The sequence below is a fragment of the Xyrauchen texanus genome, chromosome 8 (assembly GCF_025860055.1).
Source record: "Xyrauchen texanus isolate HMW12.3.18 chromosome 8, RBS_HiC_50CHRs, whole genome shotgun sequence".
NCBI lineage: Eukaryota > Metazoa > Chordata > Actinopteri > Cypriniformes > Catostomidae > Xyrauchen > Xyrauchen texanus.
The window spans coordinates 27,531,756-27,556,070 of record NC_068283.1 but is presented as its reverse complement, the minus strand read 5'-3'; the positions used below and the strand labels follow the sequence as shown (position 1 = coordinate 27,556,070).

The 24,315-nt window shown below is 38.4% G+C and overlaps 1 protein-coding gene across 1 annotated transcript; it reads right to left on the bottom strand.

Moving 5' to 3' along the window:
- Positions 1-6,555: 6,555 nt before the first annotated feature.
- Positions 6,556-23,997, bottom strand: LOC127647350 (nucleobindin-2-like). The gene is made up of 13 exons (XM_052131540.1): positions 23,861-23,997; positions 23,435-23,555; positions 23,204-23,311; positions 22,295-22,427; positions 22,068-22,171; positions 21,482-21,667; positions 21,270-21,360; positions 21,128-21,186; positions 17,230-17,322; positions 16,860-16,949; positions 10,014-10,187; positions 9,724-9,850; positions 6,556-9,163 (listed from the first exon to the last, which is right to left on the bottom strand). Exons 2-13 carry the CDS (start codon positions 23,543-23,545, stop codon positions 9,075-9,077), a joined length of 1,365 nt encoding a protein of 454 aa, XP_051987500.1. The 5' UTR covers positions 23,546-23,555; positions 23,861-23,997; the 3' UTR covers positions 6,556-9,074.
- Positions 23,998-24,315: the final 318 nt, after the last annotated feature.

The window sequence follows — 24,315 nt, the reverse complement described above, 5'->3', positions numbered from 1 at the left end:
TTAGATTATGTCTCTCACAGTGGACATGCACCTACGATGACAATTTCAGACCCTTCCATGATTTCTAAGTGGGAGAACTTGCAAAATAGCAGGGTGTTCAAATACTTATTTTCCTCACTGTATATATATGTATGTGTGTAATATATATATATATATACACATTATATATATATATATACACTCACCTAAAGGATTATTAGGAACACCATACTAATACTGCCTTCAGAACTGCCTTAATTCTACGTGGCATTGATTCAACAAGGTGCATTCTTTAGAAATGTTGGCCCATATTGATAGGATAGCATCTTGCAGTTGATGGAGATTTGTGGGATGCACATCCAGGGCACGAAGCTCCCCTTCCACCACATCCCAAAGATGCTCTATTGGGTTGAGATCTGGTGACTGTGGGGGCCATTTTAGTACAGTGAACTCATTGTCATGTTCAAGAAACCAATTTGAAATGATTCGAGCTTTGTGACATGGTGCATTATCCTGCTGGAAGTAGCCATCAGAGGATGGTACATGGTCAGAAACAATGCTCAGGTAGGCCGTGGCATTAAAACGATGCCCAATTGGCACTAAGGGGCCTAAAGTGTGCTAAGAAAACATCCCCCACACCATTACACCACCACCACCAGCCTGCACAGTGGTAACAAGGCATGATGGATCCATGTTCTCATTCTGTTTACACCAAATTCTGACTCTACCATCTGAATGTCTCAACAGAAATCGAGACTCATCAGACCAGGCAACATTTTTCCAGTCTTCAACTGTCCAATTTTGGTGAGCTCTTGCAAATTGTAGCCTCTTTTTCCTATTTGTAGTGGAGATGAGTGGTACCCGGCGGGGTCTTCTGCTGTTGTAGCCCATCCGCCTCAAGGTTGTGCATGTTGTGGCTTCACAAATGCTTTGCTGCATACCTCGGTTGTAACGAGTGGTTATTTCAGGCAAAGTTGCTCTTCTAACAGCTTGAATCAGTCGGCCCATTCTCCTATGACCACTAGCATCAACAAGGCATTTTCGCCCACAGGACTGCCGCATACTGGATGTTTTTCCCTTTTCACACCATTCTTTGTAAACCATAGAAATGGTTGTGCGTGAAAATCCCAGTAACTGAGCAGATTGTGAAATACTCAGACCGGCCCGTCTGGCACTAACAACCATGCCACGCTCAAAATTGCTTAAATCACCTTTCTTTCCCATTCTGACATTCAGTTTGGAGTTCAGGAGATTGTCTTGACCAGGACCACACCCCTAAATGCATTGAAGCAACTGCCATGTGATTGGTTGATTAGATAATTGCATTAATGAGAAATTGAACAGGTGTTCCTAATAATCCTTTAGGTTAGTGTGTGTAATATATTTATATATATATATATACACATAATAATATTAAAGTCATCAATTTCAAACACTTTTTTTAATTACATTTGTTTTATAATTAAATAAATTAATATGGTAGCACAATTATTTTTTTGTCTACAAAATTAAATTTCAAACATTTAAGCATATGCCTTCAAATCATCATGAGAAATGTTTTAGTCAAGCATTTCAAACCTTTTGACGGGTAGTGTGCATTTATATATGCTTGAAATAATTTTTTCCCCAGATCAGTCGACATGCCATACCCCATAAGGACAAAGCAAAACACAGATTTTTGATAACTTTGCAAATTTATTAAAAAGAAAAAACTGAATTATCACATTGACATATATCAGACCCTTTGCTATGACACTTGAAATTTAGTTCAGGTGCATTCCATTTCTCTGGATCATCTTTGAGATGTTTCTACACTTTGATTGGAGTCCAACTTTGGCAAATTCAACTGATTGGACATGATTTGGAAAGGCACACAACTGTCTATATAAGGTCTCACAGCTGAAAATGCATATGTAGAGCAAAAACCAAGCCATGAGGACAAAGGAACTGCCTGCAGAGTTCAGAGATAAGATTGTGTTGAGGCACAGATCTGGGGAAGGCTACAATACATTTTTGGCTGCATTGAAGGTTCCCAAGAGCACAGTGGCCTCCATAATTCTTAAATGGAAGTAGTATGGAAGAACCAGGACTCTTCCTAGAGCTGGCCGCCCAGCCAAACAGAGCAATCGGGGGAAATGGGCCTTGTTAAGAGAGGTGACCAAGAACACGATGGTCAATCCGGTTGAGCTCCAGAGATCATGTGGAGATGTGAGAAACTTGCAGAAGGACATCCTTCACTGCAACACTCCACTGAACTGAGCTTTATGGTAGAGTAGCCAGACGGAAGCCTCTCCTAAGTGCAAGACACATGAAAGCCAGTTTGGAATTTGCAAAAAAGCACCTAAAGGACTCTCAGACAGTGAGGGTTCTGGTCTGATGAAACGAAGATTGAACTGTTTGGCTTGAAAAAGCGTCATATCTGGAGGAAAAAAGGTACTGCTCATCACTTGTGCAATACCATCCCAATAGTGAAGCATGATGGTGGTAGCATCATGCTGTGGGTGTGTTTTTCAGCAGCAGGGCCTGGGGGACTGGTCAGGGTTGAAGGAAAGCTGAATGCAGCAAAATACAGTGATATCCATAAAGAAAACCTGGTCCAGAGTGCTCAGAACCTCAGACTGGGCCAAAGATTCACCTTCCAACAGGACAATGACCCTAAACACACAGCCAAGACAACGCAAGAGTGGCTTAGGGACAACTCTGTGAATGTCCTTGAGTGGCCCAGCCAGAGCCCAGAACTGAACCCAAACAAACATCTCTGGAGACCTGAAAATGGCCATCCACTGATGGTCCCCATCCAAGCTGACAGAGCTTGAGAAAATCGCCAAATCCCGGTGTGCAAAGCTTGTTGCATCATACCCAAAAAAACTTAAGGTGCGTACACACTGCCAGCGACTTTATCGCTGCAGGTCGCCAGTGGCTGGCGGTGAAGTCGCTAGTGGGTGTTCCCACTACTGGTTGCCTAGTAACGTTTATAAATGACATTCACGGATGCCATTCCATTGCTGTTGACAGCGAATCTCTTATTCTTGCCACTAAAAACAAACATTTGAGGGAAAAGACTAAATATAAATGGAATCAGTACATAAAATGCTTTATATCAAAGATGAATGAGAAACCAGGCGTGCTGTTTGCCAGAGTGGCTGTTTATCTGCGGCGAAAATGCAAATGCCGTTCTGTCTGGGTCCATAAAATCCCCGCGATCTCAGATACACCTTTCCACGCAGTATTTTTCTTAAAAATGTCCTTGTACGTGGGAAGAGACATATCATAGAGCACTGGAAAATTTCTAACAGCAAGAATTAGCCTTTCATCCATCTTTCCGTTACTGCAGGAGCTGAGAGAGAGAGAGAGAGAGAGGATCACGTGAGCTCTCCCGTCGTCTCTCCTATTGGCTGTCGCTTCGTTAGTCGCTCCAAAGTTGAACTTTTCTCAACTTTGTCGCGTCGCTGGACACGCCCACATCTAGCGCCAACGGTCGCGACAGCTCGTGTCACCGGAAGTCGCTGTGCTCGCATTGAAAATGAATGGTATTGAGTCGCTGTCGCACGCGATGTCGCTGGCAGTGTGTACGCACCTTTAAGCTGTAATCACTGCCACGCCCACATCACCACAGTGACATTTCAGTTTTTCCTTTTGAATAAATTTTCTAAGTTCAAAAATCTGTTTTTTTGCATCGTCATTATGGGGTATGTAGTGTAGATTTATGTGGAAAAAAAATATTTTTAGCACAAGGCTGCAACATAACAAAATGTAAAAAAAAATAATAGGGTCTGAATACTTTCTGAATGCACAGTGTGTGTGTGTGTATATATATATATATATATATATATATATATATATATATATATTAGTTTAAGTCAGAAATTTACATACACTTAGGTTGAAGTCATTAAAAAAAAAAAATTTTAACCGCTCCACATATTTAATGTTAGCAAACTATAGTTTTGACAAGTCATTTAGGACGTCTGCTTTGTGCATGACAAATGTAATTTTCCAACAATTGTTTATAGACAGATTTTTTTCACTTTTAATTGATTATCACAATTCTAGTGTGTCTGAATATTACATACACCAAGTTAACTGTGCCTTTAAGCAGCTTGGAAAATTCCAGAAAATGATGCCAAGCCTTAGACAATTAGCTTCTGATAGGAGGTGTACCTGTGGATGTATTTTAAAGGGGACCTAGTATGCAAAATTCACTTTTACATGGTGTTTATACAAAAATGTGAGTCTGCAGTTTGTGTACTCAACCACCTTACAATGTTAAAAGTCCACTCACTCCTCTTTCTTATATTTCTATAAATCAAAAACAGTGGGTCAAAATGAATGGCTTTCATTTCTGCTCTAACATGACATCACTTTAGAACAGGCCTCGCCCACGACTGGTGATGGACTCTTCCCTATTATCATAGTTCCTCCCCAGAGGATCAACACACAGCTCTCTGTCTCAGCTTCGTATGCGTCATAAGCGTTCTGTTGTTGGCTTTAAAAGCGAACATGAGTCTTCATGTACTCCCGGCATCAGAGCCACTGAAGACGCCAGACTGCTTTGTGAATGAGTGTCAATATAAAGCAGGATTTTCAAAAATATTTTCAAGCATTCCAGCTTTATATCCTGAAAAATGTAAGTATTGCACTTTCTATTTTGTGAATGTTTGCAAATTGCCTTTCAGAATGTGCTTTTTAGCCGATTCAACGGCTAATGCATCTAAAGTTACCATTATATCTGATTGTATTCACGGAGAACAGAGCTATGTTGGGTGTGGGAGCAGCAGCTCATTTGCATTTAAAGAGATACACACACAAACAGCGTGTTTTTGATTCCACTCAAAAAGAGGCATTTACAACATGGTATATCAAGACCTCAGAAAAAATGTCTGGTTCATCCATGGGAGCAATTTCCAAATGCCTGAAGGTACCATGTTCATCTGTACTACACAAGTATAAACACCATGGAAACACACAGCCATCATACCGCTCAGGAAGGAAATACATTCAGTCTCCTAGAGATGAACGTAATTTGGTGCGAAAAGTGCAAATCAATCCCATAAAAACAGCAAAGGACCTTATAAAGATGCTGGAGGAAACAGGTAGACAAGTATCTATATCCACAGTAAAATGAGTCCTATATCAACATAAACTGAAAGGCTGCTCAGCAAGGAATTAGCCACTGCTCCAAAATCCCCATAACAAAGCCAGACTACAGTTTTCAAGTGCACATGAAGACAAAGATCTTACTTTTTGGAGAAATGCCCTCTGGTCTAATGAAACAAAAATTGAACGGTTTGGCCATAATAACCATCATTATGTTTGGAGGAAAAAGGATGAGTCTTGCAAGCCGAAGAACACCATCCCAACCGTGAAGCATGGGGGTGGCAGGATCATGTTGGGGGGTGCTTTGCAGAAGGAGGGACTGGTGCTCTTCACAAACCTCAATCCGATATAAAATTTGTAAGCAGAACTGAAAAAGCATGTGCGAGCAAGGAGGCCTACAATCCTGACCCACCTCAGGAATGGGCCAAAATTCCAGCCATTTACTGAGAGAAGCTTGTGGAATGCTATCCAAAATATTTGACCCAAGTTAAACAATTTAAAAGGCAATGCTACCAAATACTAACAAAGTTTATGTAAACTTCTGACCCACTGGGAATGTGATTAAAGAAATAAAAGCTCTACCATTATTCTGACATTTCACATTCTTAAAATATAGTAGTAATCCTAACTGACCTAAGACAGGGAATGTTTTCCACGACTAAATGTCAGGAATTGTGAGAAACCGAGTTTAAATGCATTTGCTGTGGTGTATGTAAACTGCTGACTTCAACTGTAGATATATATATATACACACACACACACACACACACACACACACACAGTGTTGGGGAGAAATGGGATTACGTATTTAAAATACAAGTAACTGTATTTTAAAATAGTTACAATTTAAATAATTGGTAATTAGAATACAGTTACATTCAAAAAGTATTTTGATTACTGAAGAGATTACTTTGCATTTTATTGTAATTTGTTTCATTTAATATTTAGTCTTTTCAGATGGAAAACATTTATACATATAAATTATGCGATCCAAAGTGCATTTGAACAGCGGTGAAACACTTTATTTATGTTACATTCATATGAGCAGTAAATTGTCAGCTTTATGCTAAGCAAATTGCTATTTCTAGCCATTTTACATGCACGTTACCAGGCACAATCATACTTTTTTTATCATGTTGGATCAAAATTTCTTTTTTTTCTAGTAAGGCAAAAATCATATTCTTGATAATAATGTTTGTATTGTTTTCCAGTAAAAATAGCTAAAAATCCTTAAAACAAGATCAATTTGATTAATCTTGTTTTAGAAACAACACTGCATAAGATATTTAGGTTTTTCAGAGAATGTATTTTTAACGTGTATTTTGTCTTACTGAACTGGCAGTGTTTTTTAGTCAAAACAAGTGAAAAAAGGAAGTAATCCAAAGAATTTAGAATATGTTACTGACCTAATCTGTAGTGGCATACATTTAAAACGTAACCCCATATATATATATATATATATATACACACACACACACACACACACAACAACCACTTCTGTTAATTGGCTAGACAGGCATGTTATTGGTTGAAGCTGATAATCTCAAAATGGCTAACGATCAGCCCACAAATCGGCTAGTCTGATATGATCGGTCTCTCGTTAGCAAAAACCCTGTATACAAGTTAAGGAAAACAATTTATGTGAGAACAGTTTAATATGTGGACAACATTAGTTTCAGAGTTCCATGCTTATGTTTGGGTGTAAGAAAAATATTTAAATTCCCATGGCAGCATCACGTGAATGTAATTGAAAGGTGACAGCTGTCACATAATAGGTGGAGTAACAAGGTCACTGGGGTTAGGGAGTGTCTGACAGAATTGGAATTAAATTTACAGCAAGTATGTGCCATGTGGCAAGGAGTGTGAGCAAACTACACTCAATGCAAATCAGTAAATACTGCTGAAGAATGTCACTATCACAACACTGTCAAAAAATATTTGGAGTGTTGAGACTGTAGTGAGAAAAATTTATTGACTTGTGTAAAGAGAAATGCAGAACTGCAGATAGTGACATTTGGACCAAAAAAAAAAAACTTAAAGAGACATATGGGCTGAGTTATCCTATGTGTGTCATTATACACTTGATCATATTTATTGCAATCACAGTTTTATAATATCACACTGCAGCCTGATATTTATGATATGATATTTGTAAAGCATTATTTCAAGGTATTCATTATATCAAGGGAACCACGTTATTTAAACAACTTAAACTGATGTAGTTATCAGTATTTAAAATGTGCCATGATAACATTTCAAAATAATGTATTAAATGAGAGAAATACAATACTGTCATAAAATAATTGTGATGTTGTATTACATCAAGAATATAAAGAAGATTCATTGCACATTGTGGTTTCTGAATAACAGACCTTATTCAGAGCAGCACTAATATATATATATATATATATATATATATATATATACATACATACATACATACATACATACATACATACATACATACATACACACACACACACACACACACACACACACACACACACACACACACACACACACACACACACACACACCGGCCAATTTATTAGATACACCAGTACATCTACTTTTTCAGGCGACTGTCTAATCAGCCAATTGTGTGGCAGCAGTGTAATGTATAAAATCATGCAGATACGGGTCAGGAGCTTCAGTTAATGTTAACATCAACCATCAGAATGGGGGAAAATGTGATCTCAGTGATTTTGAATATGGCATGATTGTTGGTGCCAGACTGCTGATCTCCTGGGATTTTCACACACACAACAGTCTCTAGATAGTAAAGAGAATGGTGCAAAAAACATCTAGTGAGCGGCAATTCTGTAGACGAAAATGCCTTGTTGATGGCAGAGGAGAATGGCCAAGCTGACAGGAAGGTGACAGTAACCCAAATAACCCTGTTACAACAGTTCTATGTCAAAAATCATTTCTGAACATACAACAATTTGAACATTGAGGTGAATGGACTACAGCAGCAGCAGATCCCTTCGGGTACCACTAGTGTCAGCATAAAACTGGAAACTGAGGCTGCAGTGGACACAAGCTCACAAAAACTGGACAGTACATGATTGGAAAAACATCACCTGGTCTGGCAAATCTGGATTTCTGCTGAGGTGCACAAATGGTAGGCCCACTGCAGCCTCAGTTTTTTTCTGTTCTTGGCTGACAGAAGTGGAACCCGATATGGTATTTTGCTGTTGTAGCCCATCTGCCTTGTGGTTCGACGTGTTGTGAATTCAGAGGTGCTATTCTGCTCACTACAATAGTACAGAGCGGTTATATGAGTTACCGTAGCCTTTCTGTCAGCTCGAATCAGTCTGGTCATTTTCCATTGACCTGAGACTGTTGTGTGTGAAAACCCCAGGAGATCAGAAGTCACAGAAATACTCAAACCAGCCCACAACTATTTTCAAAAGTTTTGGTCTACTGAATTTTTTTTTTTAGAAAGATTCCAATTTAAACAATAGTACAACACATTGAAGAGACTGTAAATTTATCCCTCACAGACTCGTTTTCCTGTCAAAAATGTAATTTGTCGCCACTCTGAATAAGGTCCATACTGTATGTTTGGTTTATGAATATGTGCTCCTCTATCAGTAAACCTCATATCAGAGAAACATGTAATACACAGGGAAGAACCATATTGTTCAAGAAACATGCTGCTGCCTTATTGGGTTTCTCTGTTGCATTAAAAAGCAAATAAAAACAGAAAACCTTAATAATGAAACCAGGGCAAATGTAAGGACTTTTAGCTAAATGGTTAAAATGATTTCCACTGTACCAAATACGTGTAAGCATACAAGATCCTAGGCGTAGCATTTTCACGGCTTATAAGGTTGCCACAGGTTTACGGATCTGAGCAGATTTTGGTTGCAGAGGATAAAGCAGAGGATAAAGCAGAAGTCAACATGAAAGTGTGTGATTTAGGGAGTGCATACTGAGGTGAGTATGCTATAATGTTTCGAAGTCCTTTTGTATTAAAAGCACATAGAAGTGTGTTATTGGGTGTGGTGAGGCAAATTCTGTGGTGGCTCAGCTGGCAGCTTACTCTGAACATCTCCATTCTGATCAATAGGGACTTTAACCACTGAAAGACAAAACATGAATTGCATTGGGCACTTAACTAAAACATGAAGAAACAGAAGCAACTACTATTTTCTTATTGAGAACAAGTTCCATTATTAAAAAAACAACAACACTCGAACAGATTGATTTATATGACGTTCGGTTATGTTAACTGTTATTTAAAGGGATAGTTCACCCAAAAAAGAAAATAGTCTCATAATTTAATCACACTCATGCCATCCAAGATGTGTATGCTTTACTTTCTTCTGCTGAACACAAATTAAGGGTCCATACAATGCAAGTGAATGCAATGCCAAGGATACTCCCGATGTCAAGATTTATAGTGAAAATCGACGACAATAAAAACATTCAGCATGATCATTGCAGTTTAATAAGCAATAAAATGACTCTAATGAGCCAGTTTTTTAAATGAACCACTCAAAATGACGATGCCTGATTTGGAAATGGAACCAGGATCATTAAATTACTATTCTTTGTCAAACTTTTCAAACTAAAATTATTTAGCTAATTTAAGTTAACAAAAGCCTTATTCATAGACTCATGTTCATTTAGTCCTCTCACCTGGACTGTCTTCATTTGTTAGTTTCTGGATCTCTTGTTGAAACAGGAGTTCGTCATTAGGCCCAGAGGGAGGTTGTCTGTTAACTGCCTGTTGCTCCTTTTGTTTTTGTGACATCTCCATTACAGCCTGATTAGAGATCAAATCAATTAATAATATCCCCAAAAATGGCATGCTTCTTGGTTATTGGAAATTTATTATATAACTGGAGTTAAGTTTATTACTGTAGTTACTGTAGCACTGTTTCAGAGAAAAAAAAGACAACATTTACATTCTTAATTATGTTCTTTACCTGCTGATATTCTCTTTTCTGGGCCTCCAGTGCTTTGCTTCTCTCTTTGAGAATTTCCTGCTCCTGTCTTAATTTCTCTGCCCTTCTGCCAAGCTCAACCTCCTTATCCTGAAGTTCTGCTTCAAAGCGCTGCAGTTCCTCTTCCGTGTACACTGGCTTTGTGTCATCTAGCATCTGGAATGAGGAGCGTAGAAAGTAATGAGTTAGCACAAAACACTGCTCTTTAAACAGTGCCAACTGAACACAGAATAATAAAAGGCAATTCAGAGACAAACTCCACTACTCTTCTCAAACATCCTCCTTTTCTCACATGCATACAATTGGTCTGGCTAAACCACTTCACTGCCACTTTATCAGCTGGACATACAATGGTGTTTAAAAGTCTGACTCCACTTGTGAAAATGCAACTATATATCATTTTTCTAATTTAATACAGTTTTTTCCTAAATTACATTATCAGCATTACAATTTTGAATCGAAAATGTAATTTTTTTTTATACGTTTCCCCATTTGCTTTAATGACAGCATACACTCAAGCTAGCATGGACTCCACAAGTTTGTGCAAAACCTGATGATCCATGTCATCCAGCATGATTTCAGAATGTTCCAAAGAGCATTGGTAACACTTTACAATAAGGTTCCTTCTTAGTTAACCCTCTGGGGTCTGAGGGTATTTTGGGCCCTGGAGAAGTTTTGACATGCCTTGACATTTGTTATTTTTTCCATTGCTTAAAAACATATTAATGGCTAAAGTCTGATAACACTGTATTCAGCACAAACTGGGCTACAATAATATGTGAGCAACATGTATGTACAGGTTTGTATTTTTGAGAAAATAACGTTTATGCATGGTTTTTGAAAATAAATAATTTTAAGTCACTGAAATAAGGTCATATAACACATACTAAATATTTGTCCGCAATCCTTTTGAGAACTGGATCTTGTAGCCAAGAGTTTTTGTTACAAAATGATGTGAAAACCATCCTGACAATTTTAGTAGGGGTGGGAATCTCTAGACACCTCAAGATTCAATTACAATTCAGACAGCTGCGATTCGATGATAAAACGAATATCGATGCATCTTTTTTTCAATACAGAATTTTTTTCTCACTGACTGCTTTGTACTTTTAAAGCAAAATATTTGTAATGATTCATAATGAATTTACTTCCAATAACTTTTATTAATACAACAAATGGAAGCAATGTGGCAAGTCAAATCAGACAAAAAACTTGTTTTTTTTAAATCTACATTTTGCTGAGCCAAAAATCATACAAAGCTTTCTGTACTAGCAGCACGCATACAAAAATTATGATTGTGGAATATTCTGAATAACTTGCAAATTGCAATTAAATTAAAGAAATAATATAAACTGCACTTATACAATGATAAATAAGAGTCTAAAGCTTCTGAATTTAAACTAAATCCTGAACATAAAAGGATTTAAAAAATTTGCTTTATACCACAATAAAAAGCAGAGGGGAGTTAAAATGTTGACTACCTTTTTATAAATGGCTGACACACTAAGTGGAGGGCAGTACAGTAAATTCTGTAGAACTTAGTAAGACTCTGGGTTTAATTCCAGGTCTGTTTACAGCATATTGATGATTCTGTGGCAATGGATGTCCACGCATCACAGGTTAGCGCTATCCTTGTTGCTTTCTTTAGCGACTCAATCACATCGATTTTGGTCTCGCTGTATAGTGTGGGGATCGCTGTGTCAGTGAAGTATTTACGAGATGGGATGTTGTATCTCGGCTCCAACGTGCGCAACATTCCCTGAAAGCCCTGGTTTTCAACAACCAAGTAAGGACGCAAATCCTTGGCAATAAATATTGTAATCGAATTTGTAATTCTCTTAGCCTTTTCGAACTGGGTGGAAGCTTTGACATCGCTTGCTCGATTGTTGTCTGGTTCGCAGCTACAACCGGCAGTTTATTTTCGATCCTCTGGGTGGAATCGTATATGGTTTTTCATGTTTGTCGTGTTTCCAAAATATTTTATTTTAGTTTGACACAACTTGCATACAGTGTGGCTCTTGTCCAGCTCACATTTCCCTTCGTCTTCATAGAATCCAAAGTGCTTCCATACACTTGCTTTTAATCCCGAGGGTGCCGGTCGAATTTCCTGCTGAGCCATCTGTGTCTCGTGTTAAGTGCATGCCAAAAGACGGTCCTGGCGCTGTAGTTGCACACTTAAGAGGTCTGTCTTTTGCATACCGTCAAAATTATGTTAGCAAGAAACATTCATAAAATCGATGCTTGACGTTTGCGAATTGATTCAGAATCGTGCAAGTCCGCATCGTAGAATCGATTTTTCCACCACCCCTACATTTTAGTGTTGAAAGGATATGCGAGTAGGCGTGAATGATCATGAAAATTCATTGTAATTCACACATGAGAGACAAAGACCTCCCTTGGGGCTATCAATGAGGGACAGAGAATGAATGTGAGGAGACTTAATGATCCAAATCAAGTTTTAAGTTAAAAGAAGTAATCTGACTATACAATTTCTTTACATAAAGACTTTACTTAATTTTAGACCTACACTACCGTTTAAAAGAATTCTCTTCTGCTCACCAAGACTGGATTTATTTGATCCAAAATACAGAAACAACATTGATATTCTGAACTCTTTTTACAATTTAAAAGAACAGTTTTCTATTTGAATATATTGTAAAAATGCAAGCACAAGCTTTGTTGATGATAATGAGGCAGCATAAACGCTATTTAAAATATAATCTAAACATTCATGTAATTTTATATCATATTACATATCATATTTATATCATACAGCATACAATTTAAATACCTGCTTTAGCCGAAATAGCATTTAAATGTAACTAAACCTCGCTTATTAGGACATATTTCAAATTTCAATACTCTGAATCCTGGCTGGCAAGAATAGCACGTCAACTAATGAAAACTCAATGACTTACTCATCTGAAATTGTATCCTCAGCTGGATCAAGTCTCTCCGATGAACAAATGTTCATCGGAGTCCCGCTCTTTTTCTAGGAAAATGTTAACTCTTCCATAATATCCTGGAGCTTTCTCGTCTGTATATTGTTGCAAACGCGCAGAAAAATTAATGAAATGTGTTTAAAATCAAACCTCACAGTCGCCTGTGTATTGTTACAAACATGCAGAAAAGTTGAGTTGTGTTGTGTTTACATTAAACCTCACAGTCGGGGGTGTGTATATTTCCATTGATTGTCTCAGCACATTAGCGTCTGAATGGCGCGCTCTGCTGGTGGGTGGGATCACATTACAGATAATTAGATAGCCTAGTAAAAACTGTACAAACTGTACATCGCTTTGTTTCAAACAGATTGCATTGCAGGAGAATATTTGTTTTAAATTTGAATTGTTTTATTTAAAAGTAGACATTTTAAGCTTTCTTTAGACATATGTTTCATGTTTGTGTGATAAGTATTCGCAGAGTTTCAGTTCATTTTTGTGACGCGTTTCTGAAATATGCTCGTGAACACAGAGACTGCTGAAAGCTGACCCTTATTATTTTCTTTATTTTACAAAAGCACAAGATTTTGTTGTTATTGTGAGAGTACACAAATAAAAGTAGACCCTTTATAGTCTCTAATGATGTCTTACACCCAAAAATTGAGTATTTGAAGTTGTTTCTGCTGTAATGGTTAATGTTAATTTCAACATATACAAATGCATTTTTAAAATCAAAAGTTGCATTTGTTAACATTGTTCATGTTAGTTCATGGTGCATTAACTAATGAAAAATTGTTTTTGTGTTAACTAACATTAACAAAGATTAATAAATTGTGTAACAAATAGAGTTGAAGTCAGAGGTTTACATACAATTTGGCCAAATACATTTAAACTCATATTTTCAATATTTCTGACTTTAATCGTAGAAAACGTTCCCTGTCTTACAGTGCATCCGGAAAGTATTCACAGCGCTTCACTTTTACCACATTTTGTTATGTTACAGCCTTATTCCTAAATTGAATAAAATCATTATTTTCCGAAAAATTCTACAAACAATACCCCATAAAGACAACATGAAATTTGTTTGAAATCTTTGCGAATTTATTACAAATAAAAATAATAATAATAATAAAAAAAAAACAGGAAAAAATAAAAATCACATTATCACAGCTTTTGCTCAATACATTGTTGAAGCACCTTTGGCACCAATTACAGCCTCAAGTATTTTTGTGTATGATGCTCCAAGCTTGGCACACCTATTTTTGGGCAGTTTCTCCCATTCTTCTTTGCAGAACCTCTCAAGCTCCATCAGGTTGGCTGGGGAGCCTCAGTGCACAGCCATTTTCAGATCTCTCCAGAGATGTTTAATCAGGTTCAAGTCTGGGCTCTTTTTTGTCTCCTTGTTATCTTGGGCTGTGTGCTTAGGGTCGTTGTCCTGTTGGAAGATGAACCTTCACTCCAGTCTGAGGTCCAGAGTGCTCTGGAGCAGGTTTTCATCAAGGAAGTCTCTGTACATTGCTGCATTCATCTTTCCCTCGATCCTGACTAGTGTCCCAGTTCCTGCCGCTGACAAACATCCCCACAGCATGATGCTCCCACCACCATGCTTCACTGGGATGTATTGGCCAGGTGATGAGTTTTCCTCCAGACATGATGCTTGCCATTCAGGCCAAAGAGTTCAATCTTTGTTTCTTCAGACCAGAGAAATTTGTTGCTCATGGTCTGAGAGTCCTTCAGGTGCCTTTTGGCAAACTCCAGGCAGGCTGCCATGTGCCTTTTACTGAGGAGTGGCTTCTGTCTGGCCACTCTACTATACAGGTCTGATTGGTGGAGTACTGCATAGACAGTGGTTGTTTGTTGTAGAAACATCTCAAGGATGGTCAGTGGAAACAAGATGCACCTGAGCTCAATTTTGAGTGTCATGTGAATACTTATGTACATGTGATTTTTTTTTTCATTCTTTATTTTTAATACATTTTCAAGGAATTCAAACAAACCTCTTTCACGTTGTCATTATGGGGTATTGTTTGTAGAATTTTGAGGAAAATTATGAATTTCATCCATTATGGAATAAAGCTGTAAAATAACAAAATGTGGAAAAACTGAAGCGTTGTGAATATTTTGCACTGTAGGTCAGCTGGGATCACTACTTTATTTTAAGTATGTGAAATGTCAGTATAATTGTAGAGAGAATTATTTATTTCAGCTTTTATATCTTTCATCACATTCCCAGTGGGTCAGAAGTTTATATACACTTTGTTAGTATTTGGTAGCTTTGCCTTTAAATTGTTTAACTTGGATCAAACGTTTTGTTTACAAAAGTTACAATAAATTGCTGGAATTTGGCCCATTCCTCCAGACAGAGCTGTGTAACTGGTTCAGGTTTGTAGGCCTCCTTGCTCGCACATGCTTTTTCAGTTCTGCCCACAAATTTTCAATTGGATTGAGGTCAGGGCTTTGTGATGGCCACTCCAATACCTTGACTTTGTTGTCCTTAAGCCATTTTGCCACAACTTGGGAGGTATGCTTGAGGTCATTGTCCATTTGGAAGACCCATTTGGGACCAATCTTTAATTTCATTGCTGATGTCTTGAGATGTTGCTTCAATATATCCACATAATTTACCTTCCTCATGATGCCATCTGTTTTGTGAAGTGCAACAGTCCCTCCTGCAGCAAAGCACCCCCACAACATGATGCTGCCACCCCCCATGCTTCACAGTTGGGATAGTGTTCTTCGGCTTGCAAACCTCACCCTTTTTCCTTTAAACATAACGATGGTCATTATGGCCAAAGTTAAATTTTTGTTTCATCAGACCAGAGGACATTTCTCCCCATGTGCACTTGCAAACTGTAATCGGGTTATTTTATGGTGGTTTTGGAGCAGTGGCTTCTTCCTTGCTGAGCAGCCTTTCAGGTTATTTTGATATAGGACTCGTTTTACTATGGATATAGATACTTTTCTACCTGTTTCCTCCAGCATCTTTATAAGGTCCTTTGCTGTTGTTCTGGAATTGATTTGCACTTTTCCCACCAAACTACTTTCATCTTTAGGAGACAGAATGTGTCTCCTTCCTGAGTGTTATGATGGCTGTGTGGTCCCAGTGCATTTATGCTTACATACTATTGTTTGTACAGATGAACGTGGTACCTTCAGGCATTTCAAAAATGCTCCCAAAGATGAACCAGATTTGTGGAGGTCTTGGTGCATTTCTTTGATTTTCCCATGATGTCAAGCAAAGAGGCACAGAGTTTGAAGATAGGCCATAAAATACATCCACAGGTACACCTCCAATTGTCTCCAATTAGCCAATCAGAAGCTAAATGCCTAAAGGCTTGACCTCATTTTGTGGACTTCTCCAAGCTGCTTAAAGGCACAGTTAACTTCTGACCCACTGGAACTGAGATATAGTCAGTTAAAAGTGAAACAATCTGTCTGTAAACAATTGTTGGAAAATGACTCATGTCATGCACAAAGTAGACGTCATAAATGACTTGCCAAAACTATAGTTTGCTAATATGAAATCTGTGGAGTGGTTAAAAAATTAAATTAACTTAAGTGTATGTAACTTTCTGACTTCAACTGTATATTGTTAATTTTTAGTTTATGCTACATAATGCATTAACTAATGTTAACAAATGAAACATTATTGTAAAGTGTTACCAGAGCATCTTGTGTGCTTAAAAGGAAATCAGAAAATTGTCAAAATGGTAATTTACAAATTTGATCTGTAACCAAGAACTAGTGTAGAATCTTAAATATTTCATACTATTTTATGTCATAACATTTCTTTATCTAAAAAAAAATGGCTTAAATTCGATTTTTGAATGGTCATTTCTATTGAGGACTCATTTTTAAACTCCATAATAAATCTATGACTGCCTCTAACCTCCCATTCCTTTGCGTTGTTAAACTCTTTCTTCTCCGTTGATTTGAGAAACTCCTCCAGGCTGACCAGCCTATCACGATTGATATCTACCTGCAGTGAGAAGCAGCAAGGAGAAAAAGCTAAAATTAGCAGTTATAATCAGATATCTCAGAGAACAGGATTAACTAATTAAAAAAAGACACCAGCGCAGTGAATCCATTAAAAGTTGATAAGAGAAAAAACAAACGAATTCTTCATCGTATGAAAATGAAGGACAGAACAGATGGAGTCACTGCTGCTACACACTTTGTGAGAGTGTTAAAAAGTCTGAGAGACAGATAAAAGGGAAGAGACTGAATGAGAGAAAGATGATTAAGATGGAAGGTTTTACGTTTTGCATGACATGTTCTCGCATTCTCAGCCTCTCTTCCTCCATTTCCATCATGTCATCCTCTTCATTCTTTGGATTGTATACCTTTTCCAACTATAAAAGCAACAAATTAGAATGAACATGTCAAAGGCCAGGGCTTGTATCATTTAAGTTATTAATTTTTGCATGTCAAAAGTGGCGTGTATGTTTTTTAATCTGTTAAAATAGTTTCTCCTATCTCCTTAAAGGGACAGTTCACCACAAAATGAAAATTCAGTCATGATTTACTCGCCTCTATGTTGTTATAACCTCTTATGACATTCTTTCTTCTGTGAAATACAAAAGCAGATGTAATAATGTACTGACTTGGCACTTCCCCACTGCACGTTACGGTTTGACTCAACTCGACTTTTCTGAGCTTGCTTTTCCACTGCTGTTTAGTGCCGCCTCAACGTGGGTGGGATTATAGGCTGATCATCATAGTTGCGCTGACGCTGCTGCCATGACATCATAAACGTGAGACGAAACAAACAATAACACGACTGCTAGCTGTTAGCTACTAGCTCATTGTGCTGCATAAAGCAGTTGTTGCATGGTGATTTTACACAAGTGTAACCATTAAATTGGCCTGGTTGTTTTAGAAGGAAGCTTTCCAGTAGCTGGTCAACTAAATAAAGTGAAGATTTCAAGCAGAGTATAGAGTTAACGTACCATCCTCCATCGTGGACTCCAGCCGTGGCTGAGTCCAGGGCACTCTCCCTCCCATTGCTCGCCGGTCTAGATAGCGTTCATTTGGTCGAACCCCTTCCACTTTTCCTTGACGGTTCTGTAATCACTTTTACGTTTTTTGTTGACGTGTGCGGCCAACAGCTGAGACAATTCCTGAAAGACTTTTTATTTTCGTTCGTCGCTAACGAGAGGAACGTCTGCACCTCGTTTATTGACCACGGCGGGGTTTTGTGCACAGCCATTTCTTTTTACAATTCGAATGATGCGTGAACAAATGATACTGCCATCACTGTACCTAACTTTAAAAATAGCGGGTTGATGTCGCGTGTCGCAAATCCAGTGACGCTGGTAGTAACGATTCTCCCTGACCAATCAGTGATCTGCAGGGTTTTGACATAACATTTAGTTTGGCTCAGATCGCTTGGAACCTCGACCGAGGTTGTACTAAAAAAGTACAAGGTACCGCGTACTATCCACAGTGGAAAACCCCCAAAAAGCGAGCGGAGTCGAGTCGTACCGTGCAGTGAAAAGCCCCATAACATCTTGTTTTATGCTCCACAGGAGAAAAAAATTAATTTGGGTTTGGAGCAACATGAGGTTTAGTAGATAACAGAATAATAAAAAAAAAAGGAGTTCTGAAACTTACAGTACAATGAACTCTTATATGTCAAAAGATCAAGAACAATTTAATTCCTCATGTCATGACCCCTTTAAGAACAGGTTTTATATGCTTCATCAAGAGAGCCATCATGGATTGGAATGTTTTAGGCGTGTTACTCAGGACAGCCACTACAGCCCACCAGAATCTTAATTACAGGCTCAGTAGCCGCGGTTCCACTGTTGGGCCAAATTAAGGTGTGCTAGTACATGCCAAGGCCAGTTGTGTTCTCACGGTCACTTACGGGGTTTAATCGTGCCTCCTCTTGTGCCAAATGGGGATTGAGGCATGGTCAATGTCAAAGGCGGAGTTGAGCGAGACACTCGTGCTGCGTTTCATTCAATTCGGATGTGTTATATTCCTACTTGAATTCTCATAAAGGAATTCCATTGCCAGATGCTTGGACAATTACTTTTAAACAACCAAAACTGCAACACTCCCTTTAGTATAACAGGGGTTTGACTCCTAGAAACCCAACTGATAAAAAATGCTGCTACGCTAGCGTCATCAAAAGAGTTTTATTTACTGTGTTTTGTACTCCAGTCTCTGCAAACGTTTGTTAAAGTTTGCAATATGTAACAATTTTCATGTATTATTCAACTTTTTTTTTGGCAGTGCTTGAACGGCTTGTAACGCAACTTAAAAAATTTGCCCTTCCCGGACTTCCTAGGTTGCCCATTAAAGCCTGTAGACTGATTTTTATTCGAAAGGAGCTGGTCGGTTTTGCCGGGAAAATCCAAAGGATGTTAAGTTTATGTGCGCTTCTGAGAGCCTTGCCTCAGAGAGTAATAGCTTCTCTTCCGCTATTCAACAGCAACAACAAAATGCAACACTAGGTAACGTTATCTTGGAATCCAGCAAACGTCCGGCTCCCAGCACAACACCGACTCCTACACAAACTCGGAGTTTGCCAAAAAAAAAAAAAAAAGATCATTTATTTACTGAATCGCATCTGGCTAAGCGGGAATGTGATTGTGGTCGAGCTAAAACTAGAGTGAACATCGACAGAGCATTTGATTCCTGGAGGGACCTTCGTTTGGTTTTGTGGATCAAAACTGACCCTGAATCAGGGTTCTTCTTATTGAACAGGTAAGCTTACATAACTTCAAAGCATGTGAAATATAGTGCCTTTAGGATTGATCTGTGTAATTTTAGATAACTTGATCTTGCCTGCTAATGCTGGCAAATTGCAAGCTACCTTGCTTTGTAACTTTCAAAAAATGTAAATAATCTTCTCTTAAAGAATACTAAAAGTCAGGTATACAGCATCAATTTAAGCAAATATGCTGGTTTCTTGGTCGTAGTACAACATATGACAGACAAAATATACAATAGTGCAACATAAGTGCAGTGCAACAGTAAACTGTCTGGTATAGTTCAGTAGTATGTACCTTTATGTGTGTATATGTGTGTATCAGTATGCTATGTAAGCTGATAAGTAGATTTAGTTTAGTCTCAAAGTTTGTGACTTCGTGAAACAATCATAACTGTGTAATTTTAATTATGCTACTTCATCTGTCAGCATGATGCAGGTGAATCACGCCGTCTCTTTGTATGTTACGTCATTGTTTTGGATGCTTGCTCACTCGCATCCCTATGGAGTGTGTGCACGAGCGTGAGCACAAGCAACAGGTAGCTGGGTGTAGTTCACTTAATGGCCACAAGTGTCATTAATAACAAAGCTTTCTGAATCTTACATACTGCACCTTTAAACAAGCTTTAAATAGGTCCTATTATGCTTTTGGAGATTTTACATTTACTTTAGTGTGTAATATAGCTCTTTGTGCATGTAAAAGGTCTGCAAAGTTACAAAAGCACAAAGTCCACACAAAAGGGATTTATTCTCTCCCACAGACAACACTGCTAAGGAACTACAAGAAACAGATGGATTGTGGTCCAGATATTTCTTCCTTAAAGTATCTATGTCACTATGTAACACATTTGCACAATGCCTGCCTAAGGGCTACTTTGGCCCGCCTGTTATAGCAGAGGCCAGGATGAGTTGGGTTAGTGTTGTCGCCATGTTGAGAAGATGCTGTTTTCTTCACTGCAAAAGCTCTTTGTTTGCTCTTTGTTTCAAAGGCAGACGAATTGAAGAATCAGAAGAACTTGCATAATTCTAGATGATGGACAGTATGCTGGGACATCACCCTTCTGTTTGTGGGGAGACCACTTGGGACACCATGGCAGTTAAAGTTGGTGAGTTGTCAACGTTAAATTATCTTGGTAGCTAGCTAACGTTTCCATACAATATAAACTTGATATTCTCAATAACAATGTTTTAATTTTGGCTTGTGAAATTGGCAGGGAAGCATAATAAAGGTTTTATGGCAATGCTGCGGGGCATTTGGCCAGATTATGGCAAAGTGATTTTGGTCTTGCAGCTCGTGGTCCAAGGCTATTGACCCCGGCTGACCAGTTTATGGCCCTGGCTCGCACTGGCCCGATAGTGGAAAGTGGCTAATGATGTCACAAAAGACGCCTACATCACTGTCATTATTCACCAGCCTCAATGATTGAAAAACTCTTTACCTCTTTTGTGAAAAGGGCCTCCAGCTCTTGCTCATCCAACACACCATCGCCATTTGTGTCTAAGTAAGGAAACACAGATTTAATTATTTTGTCAGCAGAGTGACTGCTTATGGACTTACTGAGGACAAAAACAAAGACTGACCATGCAGCTTAAAGAAAGTCTTGGAATTAAACTCCTGTGGATCCAACCCATCTGTCTCCTCCCAAACCTCACGTAACTGATCCTCACTTCCCTGAAAGGAGGAAGAGATGGAAAAAGAAGACAAAAATAAATTGGAAGTTTTAAAAGTAAGAACAAATGTGAGTCAAACAAAATAGATTTAATCTTAAGTCTATATTTTCCCTCTCTCTCACCGGAGCATGAACTTTAGGATGTTGCCGGTGCTTTTCTTTAAGCTCCTCAATTCTCCTTTCCTCCTTTTCTCTCTTCTCCTGGTCCAAACTTTTTAGGTACTCCCTCCGCTCGTGTTCCTTCATCATCTCATACCGCTTAAACTCTTCATGACGCTCTGCATCATAATTCTCCAGGTCTTTAGTGGCCTGGTAAATAAGTAAATACACACAAAAAAACTACTATATAACAAGTAAATTATTTATACTATAATCTATGAGAAATAATAAAAGAAAAGAGTGGTACTGTATATTTGACCATTGGCAGTGCTTGGATTTGAATTGCTCAAATCTCTAACATCAGCGAGGGTCAATAAGCTTATTATAAACCACATACTACATTGCAGTTCATAATAAAATTACTCCCCAACTGACAAGTTTTTGTTTACAATTTTTACAGGCATTTGGCAAATGTTAATTAAACTGGGAATTTGAATTAAACCAACTGAATGCATGAAGTCTAGTGCAAACAGCGAGGACAACCAATTAGAAAGGTATGTTATCTATTCATGGTGTTGTATAGTCTTTTGAAGTTCAGAATGCAAATTACCGTGGCAATAAGTAACTCCAGGTCTTTGGCCTCAAAGGTGCTCTGATTGTGAGGATCCAGATGTTCAAACTGCTTTAACAAAGAGGCATGATCCATCTGAACACCTGCAACCATGAGTGTTGAAGTCACCTTAACAGATTTCCTTGCTCAGAAATATCACATGAGTAATAAAAACAAGCACACATCAAGTATCTCACACACACACACACACACACACATTCACTCACTCTGTGTATTGGTGCTGTCCAATTTAGCCTTCAGCAGCATCCTGAGGCGTGAAACCTCCTGTCTCTTTAGCTCATCCAGTCGGGTCCTTACGTGGTGACCCACCAAATCTAACTCCTTACTGAGATGTCCATTCTGAAAGACAGCATTTTTCCATTAAAATCAACAAGAAATTACATTCTCAATCCATTTTACTTCCATAATGTTATATAGTTCAGAGTGAAACATTTATATAGCATGACATGTTGTTTATAATGTAACTTTTTTTATTTAACTGAATTTACTGTATTTTATGTGGTATACTATGTGTACAGAGTTTATTGTCTGGCTGCTAATACAGCCCAAATTCCCACACAGGATCAATAAATCAGTAAAGTAAAAATATATATCTCTCTATCTTTAATGTGGAAAAACACAGGATGGAAATTGCGATTTATATGGTAAATAGTCTGCACAAGCAGACCTGCAAAGCTCTTTAAACTGTGTCCCATTCACACACACACACTCACACTCATATACCAATGACAGCAGAGCTGCCATGCAAGGCGCTAGCCTGCCATTGGGAGCAACTTGGGGTTCAGTATCTTGCCCAAGGACACTTTGTGTCGTGTGGTCCAGGAAATCGAACTGCCAACGCTGTGATTAGTGGCCAATCCGCTCTACCACCTGAGCCACACCAGCCCTATATCTGCCCTCTATATCTGGAATTGATTGGATTGTGGAAAGTCTATAAATGACAAGTGATTGGAGGAGAAGGGCTGAAAAATAAGGCTTGGGGGCATCAGTCAAAATGTCAGTCATTTTGCTTTTGGAAAACCATGCACCAAGGAACTGTTCATTTTTATTTCATGTTGAATTTAACGGCTAAATACAGGCATGAAATTAAAAGGTATTAAAAAATTAAGGTTTACCTTAATATCCTCTGTGTTGGCTGTCTGGAGTTTTTCTCTGAAGTGAGGGTCTGTCTCCAGCACCTCAATCACTTCCCTCAGGTAGCGATCATAGTACAGACCAGTGTCCTATGGAACATGTGCACACCATTTTCAGCAAAGACAAGGGTAAAGGTGAATAAGTTAGTTATATTGATCCCCAGAAGTCTTTTGTAGCCAAAAAAAAAAAGCATGATTTGAGACTGGTCTTACCGCATTCTCCTCCGTTTTCTCCTGAGGGGGATCTGCGTTGCGTTCAATTGGCACTGTCCACACCACCAGACACAGAGAGAGAAGCAGCAGCCCCTTTAAGCCCCCTGTCATCCTCGTATAGCTTAAACAAGCACATTTGATTTACATTCATAAGAAAGCCTTCAATTTCATCCTAAAGGAATAACTTGACATTAAATTACCACTAGCTGATAATGTAAGACAGATTTATATAAAAGGAGCAGTACACATCGGCCAAGACAGAGTAGCCGAAAAAAGGGTAGTCTGTAGGGCTGTTCAAGAAGACAGTTCGCAAGAACACATTTCATAGAAAGACAAACAGTCACAAAATGTTACAACTGCGAATATGGTCATCTGGACCCTAAATACTCTTTAAGTCTTTATCAAATCAACATCGTATTTTCTTACCAGGGTCAGATCCTTTTACCGTTTCAGTAGTGAAACCATGTGACTACAACATTACTCAGCGTTGATGCCTCAAAAACAAGTGCGGCCATGAATTATGACGAAATGCAAATGCGACGCGCTGAGCCCTTTTAGCCATAGACGTATTTATTATGTCTATGCTTTTAGCAGGGTCACGTACGATTTTAGCAAAGCAATGCATAACGCGAGGTGTAAAGAGGCATTTGTTTTTCAATGTATGTCTGTGAAAGGGAAGCTTCAGTGTGCTGAATAAACAGCATTTTTGAGGAAAGAGCTAATCACTTAATTAATTGACTGCCTGTCCATTAATCTTCAACGTGATTCGCACTAAACAATACTTTTGGAATTAACAATGTGTGGATACGATAAAATTGCTGTTTTATGAGAAGTCGCAGTCAATTTTGCGACAGATAGTTGTCAGTATATGGCTCAACCTG

What these genes read in the sequence shown, in the direction of transcription:
- LOC127647350 (XM_052131540.1), bottom strand. Translation starts at nt 23,545, where the DNA reads ATGACAGGGGGCTTAAAGGGGCTGCTGCTTCTCTCTCTGTGTCTGGTG. An exon ending in GACTTTCTTTAAGCTGCATG is followed by an intron (nt 21,187 to 21,269) that starts GTCAGTCTTTGT and finishes TTCCTTACTTAG; the next exon opens with ACACAAATGGCGATGGTGTG. An exon ending in ACAACGCAAAGGAATGGGAG is followed by an intron (nt 10,188 to 16,859) that starts GTTAGAGGCAGT and finishes TCCTCATTCCAG; the next exon opens with ATGCTAGATGACACAAAGCC.